This window comes from Portunus trituberculatus, chromosome 10 (genome assembly GCF_017591435.1).
Source record: "Portunus trituberculatus isolate SZX2019 chromosome 10, ASM1759143v1, whole genome shotgun sequence".
NCBI lineage: Eukaryota > Metazoa > Arthropoda > Malacostraca > Decapoda > Portunidae > Portunus > Portunus trituberculatus.
The window spans coordinates 9,838,178-9,849,044 of NC_059264.1; the positions used below are offsets into that span (position 1 = coordinate 9,838,178).

A 10,867-nucleotide genomic window follows, 5' to 3' on the forward strand; every position below is an offset into this window, starting at 1 on the left:
CAAATGAGGCAAGAGGGAAAAAAGACAGTTGATTTCGTCTTTTCACGCTATAAACAATGAATACTTAGCCCAATAATATTGCCTAAACAGTCTTAGGTATTGAAAGAGAAATTTTGCCTAGGAGTGAACGAGTTAAAGAAATGAAATAATTTGAAATAAAACTACACATACGTTGGTAAATATATCAGTACATCAGAATATGAATTGAACAGCACGACTGAATAAAATACAGCCAAATAGTGAACCTCTTGACATTATTACATTATTCAAATTAACCATTACGTTAAATTTAATTTCTTGCCCAGCACAAAATAACGAGTACTAATTTAACAGCACCTGCTCTCTGTTTATTATTTTCTCTCATCTACTCTCTACATTCTGATTTTCTTTTTAATTTCTTCATCCTTTTCTAATTTTTCGTTCTTGTGTTTAATTTATTTCTGGGGATTCTTGAGGGAGCAATAATGATAAAAAATAAACTTACAATAATAGACACCAAAGCAAATAATACAAGGCTGAAGGAACACTAAAGGCTAAGTTCAAGATGGAGGTCCGTGGAGGGTCTCAAGATGCCGCAAGGTGAAAGATGAAACTGGGTCATGTTCCGAGGAAGTCTGGATCCACAGAGAGAGTGAACCCAGACCTGTGTGTTGGCTATCATGAGGTGTCTGATTCAATGTACTCAACCACCTATGAATGTAATACGACTAGAGCGTGGTGAGAAGGTATAACTGTGAATGGGTACAGATAAAAGGTAATAGAGTTGGCAAGGTTAGGTAACATAGGTGTAGTGATCTATCTTTTTAACTCTGTCTTTTGTTACTAACACTCATATAGCTTTAAATAGTTTGTCTGTATATATAGGCAAAGATAATGTGTTAGTAAGTACGTCTTTTTCTTACAATATTTAAAGACTTGATAAACTATAGCAGTAGCAAGAGATCTATTAAGTTTTAGATTATAAAAAAAATGTAAGTTATGATTTAGTTGCCGATTAAAGAATGTAGATGTGGATGTATAAAGGGAAAAGATAATATAGGTGCCAGGTTTAAAGTGTAAGGGGTGTGAAGTACTAAACCTTTTCACTCAAATGCTTTAACTCTCCTAACAATCATGTTACTGTAAAAAAAACACCTGCATGGATACGGAAAAATGCAATAGGTTCGTAATTGCATTATCCTTGGGTACAAAAAAAGATAATAGTAAACGTTAATCATATAAAAAGATATAAATAACTATAAAAAAAAGCTTTACAATGAATGTTTGACTCAATGAATGTTAGACTCTGATGATAAAGAGGGAGAGGTGCGGAACGATTTAACAAGAATATCGCATGCTGAAATGCGCTTTGTAGGTCAGCCAGACAAATGGAGTTTAAAGCGGCGGATGCAGTGGAAACATTCAACAAGGGGAAAGAATTATACTAATGAGATGAACAAGAATGGTTTAATTTGGCGTACAAGACCGATACAACTGTGCAATCAAGTATGGAGAGTTTCAACATTATGGTGATAAAATGGTGATGACAGGACAAGCTGGCGGTGACCTTTGCTTTGTTTAACAAGAAGTCATTAGAATGAGATTTCTTTCTTATTTGGAGGCTTTTACTCTTCATATTTCAAAACTATCATATACAAATTATCACTGATGACTTTCCAAACATTATTAGCTAGAGCTTGTTAGTCTTGAATTAAAAAAACAGGTTGACGATTTTTTATGTTTAATTCCCAAAACGATGTCAAGCCACGTTAGAAAAGCCGGTAAGAAATAAATCCTCTTAGATCAACTTTCACACTGCTGTCTGACACACCAGTGCTTAGTCACAAACCATCCTACACATTTCGCTTTGTTCTGCGTACGACTAAACATTGCATCATCAAACAAAATTAAAAATATCTTCTTTCAATATTTTTTTGGCTTTTCCTGTATGTGATTGAAAAAATTCTGAACAACTAATCTAATACTGAAAGTCGTTGCGTATCACAATGGGAATTGAGGAGAGAAGTCAAGACATTGAAAAAAACAATAAATGATGGGGAAAATAAATGAATATGAAAGCATCACTTCTTGTTCACTGATGACAATGTTCAAACCTTTGTTTAGGAGATAAGCAATAAGACTTAAAAAAATAAGACGAAATATTGAAATAATAACTAAAAAATGGAATGATAAATAAATTCGTCAGTTCATTGCTTATCATTATGCTTACATGTTCACTTAACCCCTTCAGTACCACGACGCATTTTCATATTCATTCTGCTTACAATTTGGTGATTTAATACAGCTTCAGAAACGTATGTGGAAATTGTAATAGTGTAGACTCTGGCCATTACTCTTCTGACCTCCATTGACCCCTCCTAATATAGATAAAAGCGTCTAATCATACCCAAAATTCAAGGAAAAAATGCTTCCCAGTACTGAAAGGGTTAAAACTGAACTAAACATACTTGAAACGTCTAACATGAAACCTAACCAAGGCATAGGTATAGACACTTGCTTCATCAGGTCATTAGCTCACGAAATTAAGAGTCACCTGGGTTAAAATTATGAAGCTAATTCACAACTACTCAAAGGTAACTAATCTCAGCCCCCCAAAAAATATTACCTACGTAATAAAAAAAAGGATACTTATGTTAATGTATTTTACGTTTCATGCGCAAATTTTCACCATAAAATAAACCACATCTTTCATTACCTACGTGGGGAGTCTCGGTGAAATACTGAATAATGAGTAAGATGAAAGAGATACTACTTCAAAAAGCAGCAAACATTCGGTATTCATTTCCCCTCAAAGTAATATTTACCTTTATACCGGTTTCGCGTGTGTTTCGTCCCGGCCTTTCACTCTTTCACGTGTGCTTAGCTGAGCGTGAACATTTCCTCGGCATCACACACACACACACACACACACACACACACACACACACACACACACACACACACACACACTCAGGTTAGAGGGCTGGCTTCACAAGCCAGAGGACCGGGGTTCGATTCCCGGCCGGGTGGAGATATTTGGATGTGTCTCCTTTCACGTGTAGCCCCTGTTCACCTAGCAGTGAGTAGGTACGGGATGTAAATCGAGGAGTTGTGACCTTGTTGTCCCGGTGTGTGGTGTGTGCCTGGTCTCAGGCCTATCCGAAGATCGGAAATAATGAACTCTGAGCTCGTTCCGTAGGGTAACGTCTGACTGTCTCGTCAGAGACTGCAGCAGATCAAACAGTGAAACACACACACACACACACACACACACACACACACACACACACACACGCTACTCAGAAAGCTCTTGTTCCTGTGCGTCTTTTTCTCCGTCCGTCTGTCTGTCTTCCCATCTATCTCGACGCCTCCGTGCATGTCTGATTATTCTTTTTATTTATATTCTTTTTTATCATGTCAGTCTTTCTTTCTGTCTTAAGTTCACGTCCATCTATGCTATGTGTGTGTGTGTGTGTGTGTGTGTGTGTGTGTGTGTGTGTGTGTGTGTGTGTGTGTGTGTGTGTGTGTGTGTGTGTGTGTGCGCCTTACTTTCTTCTTTCCTTCTCTTTCTCTCCTTTTTCCTTTCCTCATCCTATCACAACCCTTCATAGTAATCTTCCACTCATCTCCCTTCCTTCGCGTCCCTTTACAAACCTGAACTCTTCCCTCCTCCCTTTTGTCTCACTTTATGATCTATCTCCACTTCTTTTCCAAATGTTATACTTACTCCCTTGTCTCAAGTCTCCTTAGAGTTTCCTATTTTTACCCTTTATGTACTCTCAGTCCCACGAGTTCCAACATTTGTCTAACACTAATGCACCGTCTTCTCTTTCCCAGGCTCCCCCGCTTCCTACGCCACACTGGGACCACGAAAGAGGAAACCCATGCCATCGAAATTTGCTAGTTTACCACGCTCGCGACCATCCAACGCCCCCGCCCATTCTCACGCCTCGCGCCTCCCCCAGCCTGACGTAACGCCCGTGCAGACCCAGGCGGTGGAGGGCGTGTGCCGTCAGCCACTCCAGAGCTTCCAAGTGCCCGCCCACGCCCACGCCCCTCCACAAAGCCACGCAGTAATCATGACCTCAACACCACATGCCTACACGAACGTCGACACACAAATGTACACGCACACGAACCCGCATACGCAGATCCACACCCACACGCACCCACATACGTACACTCCGACGTTCACTAACCCGCACGCACACACTCACGCTCACGGTCACGTACGGTCTGAGTCTATGGGCTACACTCAAGTTCTTCCCGCGCCACAAACACGCGTCCATAAACTTACCGAGGACACCGAGACGCAGAGATCTCCGGAGTCCCAGCAAGTCCACACACAGCCCCAGCACCAAGAGACGCCCTCGCAACGCCTACAACGCAGCGGCAGCATTACCCAGCACACAGCGGGTCAGAAACGCACGCAGAGCCCAGTGCAGCGAACTCAAAGCCCAATTCAACGCACCCAAAGTCCAATTCAACGCACGCACAGCCCAGTACAGCACGTTCAAAGCCCGATACAGCGAACACAGCCACCAATGATAAGAAGTAATAGTCTGTCACGCCGGCCTGAGACATCTCACCACCACCATCACCACCACCATAAAAACGCGAAGGCCTCTAAACCCTCAACGCAAGACACGACACTAACTACTACCATACCCACGACTCCAACCACTACAAGTACCCCCGCCACGACCTCTAGCGGGGATGGGGGTCGGCCTCGCTTCCCGCACGACTTCGTAAGGCAAAATTCGTTGAGAAGCAAAGGAGAAACTAAAAATGGTGGTGGTGGTGGTGGTGGTGGGGAGCATGGGAAGGAGAAACGGGAGAGCGCATCCTCCTCAGTTTCTGCAGCCTCCAATCACAGATAATGGTGACGTCATCTCCCCGGCTCTTTCTCCCACCGAAAGCTAAAAATATCGCTGTATCTATAAATTTTGCGTAGATAAACTTGAGGGTGATAGAGCGAGCGAGCGAGCGAGAGAGAGAGCGAGAGCGAGAGAGAGAGAGAGAGAGAGAGAGAGAGAGAGAGAGAGAGAGAGAGAGAGAGAATGGTGCAAGTGAGGCAGGTGAAAAAAAAAGAGGAGTGGGTAGCTTAAGAGAGAGAGAGAGAGAGAGAGAGAGAGAGAGAGAGAGAGAGAGAGAGAGAGAGAGAGAGAGAGAGAGAGAGAGAGAGAGAGAGAGAGAGAGAGAGAGAGAGAGAAAAATGTTGTAAATACCTTATCTTTAATATACACACGACTGAACCGATGAAAAATGGGAAAACAGTAAATGTATAAAGAAGAAATGTAACGATATAATGTGAAGCAAAAAGAGATATCGAAATTTTGTGTCCGCCTCAAGCCTGGCAAAGGAAAGGAATCAGGAAATTGAGGAACTGGCGTTTGAAAAAACAAAAAAACAAATAGAAACATAAATAAAGAAAAGGAAACAAGGGAAAGAGAAAGAGAGAGACAGATAAGAAAGAATAACAGAAGGTATAAAAGTGAACGAAAGAATAAGAGGAGACAGGAAAAAAGAGTTGTATAGAGGAAACGAAGCAGATAACGAAGAAGAGGAGTGAACATGCCATTGAAAAATAAAGGACAGAAGAAGAAAGTGGCGAAGAGGAAATGAAGGGGATGAGGAAGGGAAAAATAAAATAGAAAACGAAAAACATAAAGCAGCAAAGAAATGGAATTGGAAGGAATGAAAAAAAGTAATAAACGAAGACACCAGGAAAAATGCAACAAAAAAATAAGGGATATGGGGAAAATTTGACAAAGAGGAAATGAAAGAGATAAGGAGGAAGAGGAAAAAAAAAATAGAGCAAACGTAGCAAGAAAGAATATGAAGTAAGATAAAGAAAAAAAATGAAAAAGACCACACGAAGGAGATAAGAAGGAAAACATAGAAAATCAAGAAAAATGGAAAAATAGGATAAGAAACGGGAAAAACCTAACAAATGTGAGAAAAAAAAACAAGTAGATGAATAACAGTAATAACAATAATAAAATCCAACAAGCAAAATAATGAAAAATAAAACACAAGGATTAACTCAAATAGAAAAAAAGATAAATAAATAAAAGTGGAAAAGTGAAATGGTGGAAGCGAGTGAATATAGAAAAATAGGAAAGGGAGATTTTACTGAGGATTAGGGTAAACAAAAAATGAAAAAAAATATATACAGTGTTTTCTCCATTTCTCTGTGGATGCATTGAGCGGACACACACACGCACGCATCCGAGTATTACCAGTTAAAGATAAAAACTTCAGCGGCTGCCTCCCTCAACACACTGGAATCATTAAAACACGCTGGCAAATACCGTTGTTTGTTCGGGAATGAAGCGATGCATGCGACTTAGGAAAGGAGGCCAAAAAATGCAGGCTGGAAAAATACTGAAGAAAGAAACAAGTATCATCTGCATTAGTGTTTGTTATTGACGGCAGGAAAAGGTGTTCGTGCGTTTCATCATGACGGATTGCGGTTGGGAACGAGAAAGTGAAGGCATGATTAGTTTTCCGGCCCGGTAGATGTTGCGGTCTGTTGGGGCGAGGTACAGACACAGAAGAGGTAAAGAAAAAAATAACAAAGGATATGTTATGCAAAATTCAGTAGAATTTCACGAAGGATAAAGGTAAAAGAACAAGATATATATATATATATATATATATATATATATATATATATATATATATATATATATATATATATATATATATATATATATATATATATATATGCCAATGTGTAGGCAGAAATGCAGAATAAATTCAAGATGATATTGTATTGCGATGAAAAAGAAGAAATAAAAAATCAATCTGCTAAAATTTGAGGCAAAATACAAAGATATGCGTATATAAAATTAAATGTATATTTGGTAAAAGGATGACATTGTTGTGTGACGAGACGAGGAACAAGGACAAAGATAGAAAAAGCATCGAACAAGTTAAGTGAAGGATCAATGCCGGCAGATGCAGGGCACCCCTTTAGTACAGGGTGAAATACAAACTGAATAAAGGATTATACTAGACTGTGGCGAGGCAATACATACAGAAACAAAAAAGTGAAAAAGAGATCAAAACAAGTTAAACCAAGCCTAGGTCGATACCGGATGGAGATGAAATGTGAGATAAATAATCTCAAAATTCAATAAAACAGCAATGTGGAAAATAAACAAGAACATTGAACAAGTTAAGATCAATACACGATAAAGATAGAGAAAATATACGAGTACAAGATAGAAAACATTCAATATAATAATGCAGTGTAGCGGTGACGTCCACAGAAGCAGAGGAGAGAAAGATTAACTAAAAAGATCAGTAAAAGAGATAGTAACATAGAAAAGATGAATACTTATATATGTAAGAGGGTAAAACTGGCCAAGGGCAAAAGAAAGTGTCAAATTAGAGGTTCATTTAGTTACCAGTCCCTGCAGAGGTCAGAGAGAGTTAAGCAAAAGAAAAGGATAAGTATTTTGAAACCACCTTCTTAAATGAGTTCAAGACCTAAGAAGATGTAAATACAGAAACAGATAGGGAGTTTAAAGTTTACATTAATAAAATAATAATAGAAAAAGGTAAAATAAGACGGAACATGTGTACAAAATTAAATGAAACTGTAAAAATATTAGACTCGAAAAGAGCGACAAAGGACAATAGAAAGCAAAACAAAAAAACAACTAGCATAATTAGAATAAAAAAAAAAAAAAACGTGAAATATAATACTGAAATACACGTGGCAGATAAAATGTTAAAATCGAAAATGAGGCAAAGAAGGATTATACCCACGCAAGAAAAAGAAAAAGAAAACTAAACAAACCCGAACAGGATAAAAAAAAAAAAATATGAAACCAAGACCTGATAAAAATATACAAAAATAAAATGCAAAATTATGAAAAAAAAATGAAAAAATGTATCACAAAAACAAAATAGATACATAATTAACAAGTCAAATCCTTCACACACAAAAAAATAAGCACAAAAAAGAGCATTGAAAAAACAGACAGGGTCCATTAAAGTTTGATTTCACTTTTACTATAATATTCACAGCAGGTAACGGGAGCGTGGGAGTGTTGGTACGCCTTGACTGGCAATATTTCCAGTCAGTTGTAGGTTTATGGAAATGTTGGTACGCCTCAATATGGTTGCCTGATAAAGGTTCTCAGCAAATCATAGGTTGGCCATTCTGTATATGGCTATATTGATAATTTTCAGCTTGAGAATACATTTTTTTGGTAGTTTCCAGTAAGCCCTGGTATTGTAAATGTTGATAAGCCTGTTTGTAGTGGTTTGGGATATTCTAGAAAGTTGTGATGACGGGAGTGGAAGGGCTGGCTTGTTTGGCAGTATTACTTTGGCAGGCAGCATTTCCACAACAAGACCTGGTGGTATATGAGGGTGGGCACGCCTGGCACTGCTGATCGCATGGGAGAATTGCTAACCCTGATTGACGAGAAAGAGAGAGAGAGAGAGAGAGAGAGAGAGAGAGAGAGAGAGAGAGAGAGAGAGAGAGAGAGTGTGTGTGTGTGTGTGTGTGTGTGTGTGTGTGTGTGTGTGTGTGTGTGTGTGTGTGTGTGTGTGTGTGTGTGTGTGTGTGTGTGTGTGTGTGTGTGTGTGTGTGTGTGTGTGTGTGTGTGTGTGTGTGTGTGTGTGTGTGTGTGTGTGTGTATACTTTCATTTTACCTTAGTTATTTTTCCTCTAAAGGTTAAGTCTGCCTTCGTGACATGGATATGAATCAGAGTATTACAGGGGACGTGGGTTGAATGTACCTTGTTAGGAAGCCACGGCAAAGTTTCTCCACGTGATATCTGGACAAGTCAGTGCTCAGGAAGACTAACAGCCCTCCTTCACTGCTAACATCAAACTGCACTGGACGTTTCTGGTCCTTACGAGGCTGCCCTTTGTGAGCTGAACCGTCAGATATACAAGTTAAGATGTTATGACCACCACCATCACATCTGATAAATAAAACTCTAAGCGTGCACCTCCATTCTAAGATCAAACTGCAGCAGACGTTTTGGTCCTTACGAGGCTGTTTGTTGTGAGCTAAACTGTCTAATATACACGTTAAGATATAATGACCACCACCATCACAACTCTTTACCGTCGCCACACACGCACACGCACACGCACACACACACACACACACACACACACACACACACAGTTCCCATTTCTCTGATTTATGTGAGTAAGTGTCCATGTAATAACAACTGGAATAAAACAAGTTATAGTGTCCTTAATGTTCTTTTTTGTCTCTTCAATGAAAGAAAAACTGAAGGAGTTCGTGTATTCCTAATTTAAGCGTTGCCTAAAGGTTAAATTGTGTGTTGAAAAGCGATTGGTATATTGCAGTGAATTTAAGCGGTTATGTTGTTTTTAGTGTTGCATAATGAGGATGAGTAAGAACTACCACGTTGCACAGTAAGGAAATCTTGGAATGTGTTGTAGAAATGCTGACAGCGTTGCAAAAACTACTGAACGCTGCTAAAAAGTGTTTGATAATTGATTTTTTCGTGTGTGAATAATTTTGTTGAGTATAGAAAAGTTGAATTGTGAAGATTTGTAAGAATAATAGGTTGCATATATAGCTAGTCAAAATTCAATATGTTTTTTATACCATTAATGGAAGGAAATTTAAGAAGCACACTAACCATCTATGGGGCTTTTAAAATTAAACTACATTACACAACGAGTCTCTATAGGTGTGTGTTGGAAGGAATACGATTACGGTGGGTGTTGCAAAGGTGAGGTCACTCTTTATAGAAGATGATAAATAGTGCGTTACAAGAGAAAATATTGTGTTGCAGTGTTGCCAAAAAGAGAAGTAATGGATTTGTGTGTTAGGGCAAGAGGTAAAGTTGGTGTTGCAAAGATTATATCAATTGTGAGAGAATGTGTTGCTAGACAGTTGCAGTGTGTTGTCAAGAGTTTTCTTACTGGAATGTTGCCAGAATTATAATGAATCTACGGGTTTGTAATGAAAGTCTGTAAATTTCGAGTGTTGCAAAGAGGATATGTAGCTATGTTGTGTTGCAAGGAGTTTTGTAGATATTTGCCACAATATTTGCGAAGTTGCCAATATTGTAGGCTGTGTATGGATCTGTTGAGATGATGTGTAATCTTAAAGTGTTGCAGAAATGAGGTGGTTGTAAAGAGTGAGTGTATATAGCTGGCAGTGTTGCAATGTGTTGTTAAGAGATGATCAAGTATGGAAATATTGCCAAAGCGTGAACTCTACATGAATTTCCTAAAAAAGTTTTGTATTTTGGAGTATTACAAAACTTCCATCCACATTTACGATTCTGTGTTGCAGGTAGTCTTGATGTGTGTTTCTGAGAAGGTACAGTGTTGTAGTGCCACACAATTCATGAGTGTGAAGAGACTATAAAGTCGAAGTGTTACAGTAAAGCCATTGTTGAGATTGTTGCATGCCTGGCTGTGTTGGAGTGTATTTCAGGGAATAGCTGTGGTAATGTAGTGTTCCAAGTGTGTTGTCTTGATATGGAAAGTAATATTGTGAAAAACTGGTGTAATGTGTGTTTCTTAAAGGTGGAATACTGTGTGACCCGATGGCGCGGTGCAACTTAAAGGTGGAGCTCCCTGAACCCATTAATGTGCTGACAGGTAAAACAATATGGACGATCGGAGAACAAATGTGACTGACAGACAATTAATATAATGACTTATTACCACTAAATGTAATGGACAGTACACATGAAGCGCTAAGTATTATTTACTGAAAAATTGACACAAGGCAATCGAAGTACGTTAATTAATTTGACGACTTTTCAACAGTAAACGTGACAGACAAATGAATAAACTAAACACTGAAACAATTTAAAACAAATAAAACATTGAGGAAAGATAAACAAGATACGTTAAGTAGCATGATGT

The 10,867-nt window shown here is 38.8% G+C and overlaps 1 protein-coding gene across 1 annotated transcript in view; it reads left to right on the forward strand.

The window, feature by feature from the left end:
• The window catches only part of LOC123502034 (nephrin-like), a 433,084-nt gene extending 428,984 nt beyond the window's left edge, over window positions 1–4,100 (forward strand). The window contains exon 24 of the mRNA XM_045251187.1: window positions 3,817–4,100. Within this exon, the coding sequence (XP_045107122.1) occupies window positions 3,817–3,954 (138 nt within the window). The 3' untranslated portion in view covers window positions 3,955–4,100. The remainder of the gene's footprint in view (window positions 1–3,816) is intronic.
• Window positions 4,101–10,867: the final 6,767 nt, after the last annotated feature.